At 37.0% G+C, this 13,070-nt stretch overlaps 1 protein-coding gene across 1 annotated transcript in view; it reads left to right on the top strand.

The window, feature by feature from the left end:
- Positions 1 to 13,070, top strand: part of LOC121298050 (phosphatidylinositol 3,4,5-trisphosphate-dependent Rac exchanger 1 protein-like) — a 101,239-nt gene that overhangs the window by 69,160 nt on the left and 19,009 nt on the right. The window contains 3 exon segments of the mRNA XM_041224802.1: positions 4,948 to 5,040; positions 8,586 to 8,734; positions 9,626 to 9,711. Of these exon segments, the coding sequence (XP_041080736.1) occupies positions 4,948 to 5,040; positions 8,586 to 8,734; positions 9,626 to 9,711 (328 nt within the window).

Raw genomic sequence — 13,070 nt, 5'->3', positions numbered from 1 at the left:
TCTTTTCTATTCACAGGAAAAAAAAGCCAGTGTGGTTGACAGTGTTTGTTATACTGATGACATTTTACAGGAAACGCCTATAGAACTATTATTTGTAGTAAATATGAAAAAAAAGGATATAGGACACTACAACTTTAGCAGTGGAATTGGAATGTGCACCACTGTGGTGTAGAAGGCTAAACCAAGCACATGAGTGAGTTAAGATACCACACTGCCAGCTTCATAGCAATACTGAAGCTATCTTGCATTGTGTGTTTTAATGGCAGCTCTGGAGTAGACACAGGCACCAGTGCCAAGAATAATGCTGAAATGTAGCTTTCAAAATGTAAAGGATATAATCATGATTGGAGTTAAATAGATGGCTCAGTTCAGACATAATAGCCATCATTCTGTTATGCTGCATATTAAAAAAAAGGATTATTTCAATGAACAGCATTTAAATAAGGCTTCCATAAAAGAAAAGTATTGTATTAATTTGTTCCATTCTGTTAAAAAATACTGTATATATGTATCCCATATATGTGTGTTTTGAGAAATTATACAACAGTAACAGTTGTAGGTCAGTAAGATGTCCAGTACTGTATACACAACATAATTAAAATCTGCAGTGAGGCATGGCTACTTGTCTCTGAGTGAATATCTTCCATTTAGTGTTTCACAAAAAAAATCTCAAGACAAAAACCGATCCATGTTTGCTCAGTCTGATGAGCTTGATTCTTCAAGAGCTGTTTTGGTTTTTAAAGTGCACTCTGAAACAGTTTTGAAGTTCAGAGTGTGTGTGGATCGCACTATTGAACTGAATCCTCCCTGCACTGTAAAACACTGCAGTGTTGAGAATGTGTAAGGTCAGCTGAGCCCCTATCTGGTGAAGATTTGAATCATAGAGCCCGATGATGCCCTATGATCTATTATAGTTTTAAATGAAAAAGTGTTAAGTTTAGTCTTTGTCTTGCACAGAAAGTTACATGTGCCTGGGCGATGATGAATTATACAACATGTGTTGACAGTTCTAGCTTTAACTTTCTTTGTATTCAGCACTACAACAGAGTATTTCTGTGTGTGTGTTATCAAAGTAATTCTCTGGTGTTTATGGAATACTTCACCCAGGAAGCTCATCCTCACGCATAAGGATGCCCGTTGACAACACACTTGTCCCTTTGGCTATCCTCATTCATGGAATAACTGCAGTATTTGTGTCACTGTATTTTAGTACAGTTTTAACACATGGTGATATGTACAGTGACTACAATATTAAACAGATTGTTGTTGCAACACTTTGCATCCTGTCACCTTTAAGTCTGTTTTATGTTCTTTCTCTTACCTGTCACTGAAGAAATATACCATTAACACCCTGTGCAGTCCAAACACATAAAATAAATATTTCATCATGTTCCTTTCCATACTATTGTATATTTCTGACCACATTTAACATTGAGCAATGCTGTTTTGAAATTTGGCATAAAACAGTCTTCTGAAATATGTTGACATTCTCTTTTACTTTAATACATAATATGTCCCATATGAACAATTACAATATTTAAGACGACAATTCCTATTCAATTATGCTTGTGAAACATCTCTGTTTGGTTTTTGATGTAATTAGCAAATGATTTGAGAGTAATGCTTTAATTAGTTTTATTTTTTTCCTAAAAAGAGACCATTCTGTTTGAAGTTTTACATGTCTAATACAGTAATTATTCATCTTTTTTTCTTTATTTTTCCTCTAGAAAGGATCTAGTAGCTGGTACGCTTTCACAGTACAAATACAAATATAAACTGTGATGTTTAGATATAGTTTCTAATATCTATATATTGTTTTTGATTCAACATGTTGGGTATGTGTTATTGAAGATGGAAGAAACCAGGAGTTGTAAAATCTGACTTCAAATGAAGGGTGACAGACAGCCAGTCCTTATCACTTTGTTTGATGTTGCTTTTTAAATAAATGTTGTGAGTTAGCTGGCTGAAGAATTGTTAAGTAGTTAATAACAGCAGCTTCAAGGTAATTCAAGCAGTATCCCCTGAAGGGCCTGTAGCAGCTGCAATGTGATAGAGTGTGCAATGTTCTATGCATGTTCCGTGTAAATAAGGTGTTTCTGTGAAACACCTTATTTATAAAGAAATATTTCACTATGGCAAAAAACATTTTAAAACAAAAATGCTTTAATATAAAAAGACATGGGGTCGTAATTCACAAAAATGGTTGCTAACGGAAATGCATATCTTCTCCCATGGTGCCATAGTAACTCTCTTTCCCACCAAGGCCCATATTCCAGCTAAAAAAAGGACCTGGGTTCATTTGTATTCCTTTTCCTCATTGCCAGTACTGCTCACTTCCCCACTGCTTTTGTGCTATTAAAGTGCTGTGTAAAATGACTCCCTGTGTAGTGATGAGGAAACCCATGGAGTCGCAGACATCTCCCAGTGTAGTCTCCACAGTGTCTGATATCTGTTCACTAAACTAGGGAAGCCTTGCCTTCGCATGATTTACCATCCTGTTGTCTCAGCCAAGCACAGCTCCCTGCTGCTCATCATATTAACATGCTGAGAGAGACTTCTCTTCTTATCTTTTAATTAAAGCAGCCTGCATCTGCAAAGCGTGTCTCACTGAATGAGCTGAACCCTTGTCCAGACTACCAACATAAAAAGCAAAGGGTGTAACAAGATTAATGACGCTAGGATACAAAAAAAAAAAAAAAAAACTTGTGCCCAGGACTAAATTATCTCTATTGTATGGGTGTATTTATGAGTGCTGTCTTTGAGGTATTTCATTAACTGTGGATCTGATATGTCGGCAGTTTGACAGGTGATGAAATGAAGTCACTCGCTATATTGCCCTGTAACTGTTGTGTTTTTTTTGGTTTTTTTTTTTTAAACAAGGACACTTAAAATGCAACAATGAAAAGAAATGCTATTTTTGGCTTTCAATAGCGTTTCACTTCACAATTTGAAAAAGACGCCAATACCAGAATTACTGGTCTCACAAAAACGTCATTTTTAAATCTGACTACACTACATAAAAAATAAAACAAAAAATAAAACAGTCATTGGGAAGGAAGTGAATGGCAAGTAAATGGTTTCAAGGCATTTTAAATCCTACATTATTTAGGTAATGTGAAGAATGTTTTGAACAATGCAGAATATACAGTAACACTAAAGTAACTTAAAAGACCGAATAGCGTCCACTGATATTTGACTTACGATGTTTGCAACCCTTTTTGTTATTGATCTAATCTTTTTTTTTCCATCTGTATCAAATCCTATGTAGGCCCATGTGTGCACATTGGCTCATGTTCAGATTATTTTTGAATGTCGGTACTATCTTTAAGCAATATGATTTTTAATATTTTTCACCCCTTGGAAGGCTAAACAACATACTAAAGACTGAAGTTGTTTAGTTGTGGAAGACATTTCTGCATTAACATTGGAGATATAATTCTGGTCTAAAACATAACAAAATAAGACAAAATAATCTTGTACATTAGTAAAGTAGTAAAGTCTTATTAACTACAAATCTGATGCCAAACCCAGTTTAATATTGACTTCAGTACTGGCTGATTTATACCAGTGTTAAAAATATAAAAATGTACAGGAAAATATAAAACTTTGCCATGTGTTTTACTGTTTTGTGTTTAAGGCAACATTTGTACAGACGTCACTGTAAAGTGCTGTGCATTTTTCTAGCAGTAGTGACATTGATTTGTGGGAGTGCTATTCACAATCCATTTTGAATAGCTTATCAGCCCACTTCTCTGCATAAAGACAAACTCAATGCTTGACGTTTGCATTGCTGGTGTTGTAAGAATGAGAGAGAGGAAACAAAATCAGCATTATGTATGAAATCTTGGTATGCATTAGCTAGATGTATTTATAGTGGTGCTAATTTTAGAGGAGAGCCTAGTCTCTCTCATTGTTTCATTTAGAAAGAAAAAACATCCAACTGTCTATTTTCTAAACTGCTACTGGTCACACTCGCCTACTTTGAAAACTCTCTACAGTCTCTCTTGGATTTGAATCCTGTTTAGATGCATGGCTCCTCTTCTGACTCCTCTGAATTTGGAGAATGATTATATTTAGACAGTTTTGATAGCCCATCGTATCTGTGCACAGCAGGACTCTAGCATCTGGATAGCTTTACATCGACACTGGCATCTTTAATGAGACAGTTCTTTTTGAGTCTGTCAAAGTCAGATTTGAAAATGAAGTTGTTGTGAGACCAGTAATTCTGTGAGGTCTGAGGTTTTCATGATGGAGAAAGCTCAAACTGCTCTATTATTAGAAAGGCACCGGTGCTCTTATCTATAAACACTGACAGACTGTTTTCTTTTACACTATATATAAATCAGGCAGTGGTGACAGACAACACATGCCTCTTTTAAATGAATCTTTTTGTAGATTGGTACATGCCAAGCCAATCAATTTGTCTAGTGTTGTCTGGGAGTGAGGAGTTCAGGTCTCCCTGTAATACACATCTAATCTTGAATTCAAGCCAGTCGTGTCCTATCTGCCCCACCCCCCCCACCTTCTATATGATACTTAAGCGGCTGTTATAAAAAAGTGGATAAAAGTATAACATTCAGCCAATGCCTGGAGAACTGATTATCAGCACATAGCTAAGCTGGGGAAACTGTTTTAAGGTAATCAAGTTGTCTCTTCTTACATAGGCTGGTTTATATTGACAAGCAAGGTGGCTTGACCAAGTAGTTTAAGTTAAGGGTTCAATAGTTAACCCCTTGAGGGCCAACCATTGTCTCAAATCCACAGAACCACCTGCATTTATGACATATACCCGGTATCTATGAATGAACAATTGAAAGGCAGTCAAGGGACCATTTCATGAAAAAAAAAAAAAACAGAATATATTGAAATAGCTGATATATTTGAGAGCATTTGAAATGAGTAAACTAGCTTCTTTGTTAACTGGTTAAAATTCTGTTTTCTTTACAGATCCACCCCCAGGAGGAGGATTATGGCTTTGAGATCGAAGAGAAAAACAAAGCGATTGTGGTGAAGGCCGTGCACAGAGGATCCCATGCGGAGGTGAGGGTTACAAACTTCACAGCTTTTAATACCTGGACATTGGAATCCAATACATTTTTTATTACAATATCTTTTTCAATTAGAGACATTCTTTCTCAAAATAATCCCATTTTCAAAAGTGTTTGCAACATTTTGTCTAAAAACAGAAAACAGAGACAAGTCTGAATAACTAGAAATATTCAGTGGTACGGATGAAAACTTTCTGATGCCTCAGGTATCAGTAACCAAACCTAAATATAAAAAGACATCTAAAAACCCAGTCATACTTTCCTTAGAGTTTCAATAAAAGGGGACCATTTGTCTGATTAGTATGATGATATATGCAGAGGCCTACAGCACTTACCAGCTTGTTAATCCTATGTGGGTTTAAAGGAGTACTGTAAATAATGTAGGCTCAGCCGGTGGGCTGTGAAGGGCACAATTAGAAACAAGCGAGCAACTGATGAGGATGATAAGACTGGATGAGGGCGCCTGCTAAGAAATTAATAATAATAATAATAATAATAATAATAATAATAATAATAATAATAATAAAATAGATTTTTAAAAAGTGTTGCTTTGTTAGCTTTTATTGTCAAGCTATAATCCACAATGTTATATTTATCACTTCCCCAGTTCTTGTTCAGATGTGATAAAGGGTAATTAGACATGCCAATTCAAATTCTCACTTGATGTCAGATGCAATGAGAGCTGCTCACCATGCAGGTATCTCCTCCACAAGCTCCGTACCCATTAACAGAATACGCAGTGTCTGAAGAGGACAGCCTTGCTCTTTATAAATGAGCTGCTGATTGAAAAGATGTGAAGCCTGAGGAAGAGGGGAACAGAATACTAAATGTTTTGCTTAAAAAGCCGGGACTTGTTTTCTGAAAGCCATTCACTAGGCAACCAAAGAGATACAGATACAGAAGATACAGATACATGTGAAAAGGAGTTTCGATAAGAAAACATACAGTGTAATACAGAGCTTACAAATATATCTGCAGGGAACTGTTGAGGAGATGGTTGTCTCAAACCATTTTTGACACTTATGTAAAGGTCTTTGTTCCACGTTTCAGCTGTGCTGGAAAGGGATTTGTGTCCGAAACGGCCTAAAACAAATTATTTAACCTTTACACGTTTAAACCAAAATAATGTATTTTCATATATATATATATATATATATATATATATATATATATATATATATATATATATATATATATATATGTATATAATCTTAATGCTACAGAGATTATATTGAATACATGAAGTGGAAAAGACGGTGCAGTATCAGTGAACCAACACAGCTTTCCTGCCAGCATTTTAACTGAAGCCAGATCCCATTACAATGCCTGACTGCAGTAGAAAGTGTGTATGAGATACTGTACAGTGCTGTAGTTCGTCAAGAAAGAGGCTTCCCCTTCTCTGTAATGCCTAAAATAAACAACTCTAGAGCTGTCAGAAGTACTACCCTGGTGGGCTTATTTGTGGGTTATCTGGCAGTATCATGATAATAGTGATAAGCTTATCATGTATATCATGTAGTATATGATACAGTGGCTCTCAAAAGTATTCACTTTTCAACATTTTATTGTGTTACAACATGGAATTAAAATTGATTTAATTAGGAGTTTTTGCCACTGATCAACACAAAACAAGTCCATAATGTCAAAGTGAAAAATAAAGTTTGCAAATTGTTCTAAATTAATTACAAATATAAAACAGAAAATATGAATAAGCTAAATAAGCTCTGATGCAACCGATTGTCTTTAGAAGTCACATAATTAGTTGAGTGGAGTCCACCTGTGTGCAATTAAGGTGTTTCACATGATTTCAGGTTAAATACACCTGTCTCTGGGAGGTCCCACAGTTGGTTAATACATTTCCTAACAAAAACGACATCATGAAGACGAAGGAACATTCAAAGCTAATCTGGAATAAGTTTCTTCAAAAGCACCAATCAGGGGTAGGATGTAAGAACATTTTTCCAAGGCATTGAGTATCCCCTGAAGCACGGTAAAGTCCATTATTATGAAATGGAGAGAATATGGCACAACTGTGAATCTATCTAGAACAGACCATCCTCAAAAACTGAGTATCCGGGCGAGAAGGACACTAGTCAGGAAGGCCACCAAGAGGCCTATGGCAACTCTAAAGGAGTTACAGTCTTCCACGACAGAGCTGGGAGACACTGTGCATACGGCAACAATAGCCCGGGTGCTTCACAAAACTGGCCTTTATGGGGGAGTTGCAAAAAGAAAGCCATTGTTGAAAAAACACATATCAAATCTCGGCTAGAGTTTGTCTGAAGGCATGTGGGAGACTCTGAGACCAAGTGGAAGACGATTCAGTGTTCTGATGAGACCAAAATAGAGCTTTTTGGCCTCAATGCTAAGCAATATATTTGGCGCAAGCCTAACACCGCACATCATCCTGAGAATACCATCCCTACCGTGAAGCATGGTGGTGGCAGCATCATGCTATGGGGATGCTTCTCTGCATCAGGGCCTTGAAAGCTTGTGAAGAGAGAGGGTAAAATGGATGCAGCAAAGTACAGAGAAATCCTGGAGGAAACCTGCTGAAGTCTGCAAGAGGACTGGGACTTGGGAGAAGATTCATCTTCCAGCAGTACAATGATCCCAAACATACAGCCAAAGCCACAGTGGAGTGGCTTAAAAACAAAAAGGTCAATGTTCTGAAGTGGCCCAGTCAAAGCCCGGACCTCAATCCAATTGAGTATGTGGAAAGAGTTGAAAATTGCTGTTCAGAAAAGGTCCCCATCCAACTTGACGGAGCTTGAGCAATTTTGCAAAGAAGAATGGACAAAAATTGCAGTGTCCAGATGTGCAAAGCTAGTAGAGACTTATCCAAATAGATTCATGTCTGTAATTGTTACCAAAGGTGCCTCCACCAAATATTGGCTCAAGGGGGTGAATACTTATGCAATCCATTATTTTCTGTTTTGTATTTGTAATAAATTTAGAACAATTTGTAGATTTTATTTTTCACTTTGACATTATGGACTTTTTTTGTGTTGATCAGAGGCAAAAACTCCTAATTAAATCCATTTTGATTCCACGTTGTAACACAATAAAATGTGGAAAAGTCCAAGGGTGGCGAATACTTTTGAGAGCACTGTACGTGATTCAGAGCCTTTAATTCTAGCATCACGTATGTCAGAATAGTTGGAAGTGCAATTGGTGACTAAATATTCAATTACTAATAAGACAAAGCAGCTCCTTCAATTCAATTACAACCAAAGCTGATAAAGAGGCCGATAGAGGAATCTGTTGAGGTAGATGGGGGTAAATTGAGAATGAAATAGTGGGAAATCACACTAATTCATATGCAACCAGGAAACCTTGACAAGTAGCTTTGTCTCAAGTGTAGATAACACATGCAGGCAGATTACAACAGAGATGTTCCACAGCAGCCAATTAAAAACTGTGTCTAAAACTTTGTTTAGTTATACTGGTTCTTTTGAATATTGTTCAGTGTCTTATGTTATCTTAAGTGTAGGTAACTTGAGTCATATATAATTGTAATTTGTTCCTTTATTACAGATGGCAGGCCTTCAAGTAGGCAGGAAGATTTACACAATTAATGAAGACTTGGTGTTCCTGCGCCCCTTTCAGGAAGTAGAGACCATGATCAGCCAATCGTTTTGCATAAGAAGGTCACTGAGGTTGCTGGTTGCCACGAAGGCAAAAGAGTAAGTCACGAAGGACTTGATGAGGGTTATGCATACACTGTGTTTGCTACCACTGCCTATTTGTGTAAGGTACAAAACCAAATGATTTTTTCGTCGCCCCTGACAACACCAGTCAGTACTGCAACCATGGCACACAATCAAGTACTCACTCGATATTTAGCTGTCTGACTGAAATATTGAAGGTTAGGATTAGTGAACCGTACTGAACTGACATGAGATATTATGCACGAAAGCACCTCTATCAGAGTCTAGACTGAAGCTTAACCAAAGCATACCTGGAGGTGTTTACAGTGTTGTACAGTTCATGTCACGGAGGCACATTTGAACAATGCAAGATGAGATCTACTGCATCTGGTCAACTTTTGGTACAACTATGATTGTCAGATAGTAAAGTCTTCAGCACAAGTTCTGGGCTGAATAAATGATTTATAGTTAATAAGAATTCACTCTGCTACCAATGTGTAGAGAAGAAGGTGTGCGTTCACTTCCTTTAGCTATTTTTGTCCAGCAGGAAGTATGTGCTAGGCCATTTCGAAGAAGGTTTTCATTAGCGTGGCTGGTTGTGACCCAGCTGAGGCTTGTGGCTTGCTCGAGAAAATGTGTTCTCGCTTCATGCAAACGTTTGTAAAGGCTTTTTTCTGAAAAGAAAGTTCTGTTCAAGGTATTTTTCTGAATTTAAAATGCATTTAATGCAGTGACATTGACCCCCATGCACAAAAAGAAGGGGGTATATCCAAAGTCCAAGTTCAGACTGCTGCTTTACATGCATCCTAATAATAGTAGTGGAGTACTAATCAGAAATTCACACTTTCACAAACATTGCATAAAATTAGTGCTGTGTGCTTGTGCTCCATTGCATTTCTTGTAACATTTATTTATTTATTTTTTAAGGATTGTCAAAATCCCAGACTGCCCGGGAGCCCTTTCCTTCAAGATTGGTGGAGCTGCTCCTCCCCATGTGCGTGCTGTAAGAAGAGGTACAGCACATTGCATTACACCTCATTGCATTATATTACATATAGTGATATCTCTTAACCATAGGTGGGCAACACATATTACCCCAGTACTGTACGTTCTGCATGTGAAATGCCTGTGCATGTTGGGTCGGACATATTTTGCTGTAACTTGGGTTAAGATGCACTGTGCTGCCCAAAAGTGGTTTAGGGGAAGGCAGAGGTGTCAGCCTTCATATCCTGTCTAAAATAGATTTCACCCACAGTAGCTTTTTATATTTGCATGTGTATAGTTACCAGGGTTATATTTTTATTTCCTGTTAATTTAGTATATCACCATCTACAGTACAGTTCTGTTTTTGGAAACAGAAAAGTTTCTGAGAATTGAATGCCACCCCATCCTTTACTTAATGATATCTCACAATGTGTGTGTTAAACATTCACGGTAGAAGAACATTAATAGAACACGGAGAAGCTTCTAGATATTGCTTTGCTTGGAGAGAGCCATTTGCTCTTGTAATTGACTTTAGGGAAAATAAAGTGCATATGCATATACAATGCATATGCAATATAAAGTCCAGATGTTTTAGTAGATAATCATGGCTTTCACCATAGCTATACTGTGGTTTTGGTTAGTTACATTAAGATCCCATTGAGCCTGTTAGGCACACAGTAGAAAACCCCAAAAGTGCAAGACAAAGAAAGGACGCTACAGAATGCTACAGTTGCTTGAGAAGTCCATGACAAGCCCTTTCTCAAACAGTCTTTATGAGTACTGTATGCACCAGCACCATCGATGGATCGATGCAAAAAAAAAAAAAAAAAAAAAACCTGGGCCTTTTAGTACAAAGTGTTGCAGAGGAGCACTGACTTTGCAAATGTGGCCCAACATGGACAACATTGACCTCAATAAGGGGTTTGTTTAGAGTTTGCATGCTTTTATGATATGTGAACCACGATAACATTACATTTCAGCATGCAGTCTTTATCCACCAGCAGCAAGCCACATGGACAAAGAACCATGATTCATGACTTACAGCTGAGAATTTTCAAGCTTTATCAAAGAACTTTGGCTGCTGGCTCTGTGTGGAATTTCTATTTGGTCGAGTATTATTGTAGTCAGGTATCAACTGAGCATTGCAAAAAATAAATGAATAAGGGAATTCAGGTTAGTGTATCCATATGCACTTGTTTAGAACCCCACATGCTATCCACGATCTATGATAAAGGCATTTCTTCAGTTTAAAAGACCAGGTTAAATTTATGACTAACACCTCATGATTTATTTAGAAGATGTTCCCAGTGTGTTCAGCAGCTGGAGTTTGAAAGTACAAGATCTTTTCTCCTTAATCCTCTGGGATTTGTTAGCATATGGGAAACATAGCTGGTGCACAGCCTTCTTTTGTGTCTTCACACATTCTTTGGTTTGATCGCTGTTCATGACCTTCAAAACTGTTGTTTTCTTACACAGCATGTCTGGAATGTGTAAAAAAACAAATAGAACTGGTTTAAAGAACTCTGGAACAACTTTACACATGTTTCATCTTTTATTGTTTTTACTAGGGACTAAGGATGTCATTGTTTTAATTACAAAACATTTGAGCAAACTGTTTTCACAAGGAACAGTGCTATAAAATTGCTGCTAAAAATAATTGTAATCCTGTGTTCCCCTGACAATATTTGCTGTAACTATGTAAACAAAACTGAAAGTCATCCAAATCACTATCGGGTTTTGTCACTCTCTTAAGAAAAAAAAAAAAATATACTATTTTTTTATGTTTGAATACTGACTTATAACCCTCATGCTTAACTGTGACCGCATACGCATTACACGTAATGTGTCATGTACTCATATAGAATTTCACCCGAAATCTTTCCGGTATCCATCTAGGGATCTCCCTATATAATATTATTACTACTACTGATGACTACTACTAATAATAATAATAATAATAATAATAATAATAATAATAATAATAATAATAATAATAATAATACAGATACGGTAACTCCGTAAGCTTTATCTATTATTTTGCTATAAGTTTTCATCAAGTGAATGGCATGTGTATCTAGCACATATAATTATTTTCATTCTATTATCACCATATTCGATATCAGGCTGCCCTTTACAACATGGGGGAAATAAGGGTTTGAGGGTTCTGACCATCTTTCCCCTGCAACTTGATTCAGTTGAAATCTGTTACATACACCACTTACTATCCCCTGGAGAAGAACGTTGAACTGAGACCTGGGGCATTTTTAAAAGCTAAAATTGCATTGAATCCTTGATTTCGGAATATCTATGAACTCAATGTGTGTTTTTATGCTTTGAAATCAGCAACAGCCAGTTGTCAGAATCAGTTTTCATGTCAAAATGGATAACCACTAGCCACAACTGATAACAGTTCAGTCTAGCACCCCAAAGGAATACGGCACTGAAATAGAGCACACATTCTGTGTGCTTTTACTGTTTCACAACCATCGCTGTGTATTCTGGGATCCCAGGTGGTAACTTGAAACAAGCATCATTATTTTAAATAAAGAAAGCGCAAACAGCAGTGGGAGTATTTGTTTTTTTCAGTGGCCCTAGGGTTTTGGGAGCAATTGTATTGATTACCCACCCCTTTTATTCCTATATTACATTTGTATTATTTATATCATAATGCAAGTGGGCTGCTGCCAGTTAATAGATTACAATAACCTCTTTGATATGTAAACAGTGGTTATGAATAATGCCAGTCACTGTAACATAATCTGGGTATTGTTAAGGAACAATCTGGCTGCAGTACAAGCACTATGTTGATACTATCATTATCTTTAAGCACTCAACAGAGTTCCTTACTGACACTGCAGCTGCATTTTCAAAGGGTTTCTTTTTTCAATTTAAAGTGAGAGTGTGAATTGTGAGAGCTCTTTATCTGCACAGAATAATGAAGAGATCACCTTATGAATTAGCTACATGGATCAGGGTATAAAAGAGGACATGCACATGTCTTTCTTGATAGGACGTCCATATCATCGTGTGTTGGTTGGATGCCTTTCAAGGTGCTTTCATACTTTAATGTGCAGGTTATCAGACTAGAGATGAAAATTCATTAAACTCTATATTAAATACTGACAAATAGACAGAGCATACAGATATCAGGCATGAAAACGACCAGTACAGTCAGTGACAGGAATAGTGCACTCTGCTGCAGTGAGATCAGCTCCACACATTTCAACATTCGGACTGGACTGTGTGTGGGCTGAATTGGAATAGCGTTAGGTAGAGCTAGCTTTTTTGATGATAATAATATAAAACAAAAAGTGTGCATGTAAGGCTGTAATTCTGTTGAGGATTTCTGGATCTCGTGAGACATTGCTAGCGTTCTCGTGATTTATTT

This window comes from Polyodon spathula, chromosome 23 (assembly GCF_017654505.1).
Source record: "Polyodon spathula isolate WHYD16114869_AA chromosome 23, ASM1765450v1, whole genome shotgun sequence".
NCBI classification, from domain to species: domain Eukaryota; kingdom Metazoa; phylum Chordata; class Actinopteri; order Acipenseriformes; family Polyodontidae; genus Polyodon; species Polyodon spathula.
This window is presented reverse-complemented; position numbering and strand designations above follow the sequence as displayed.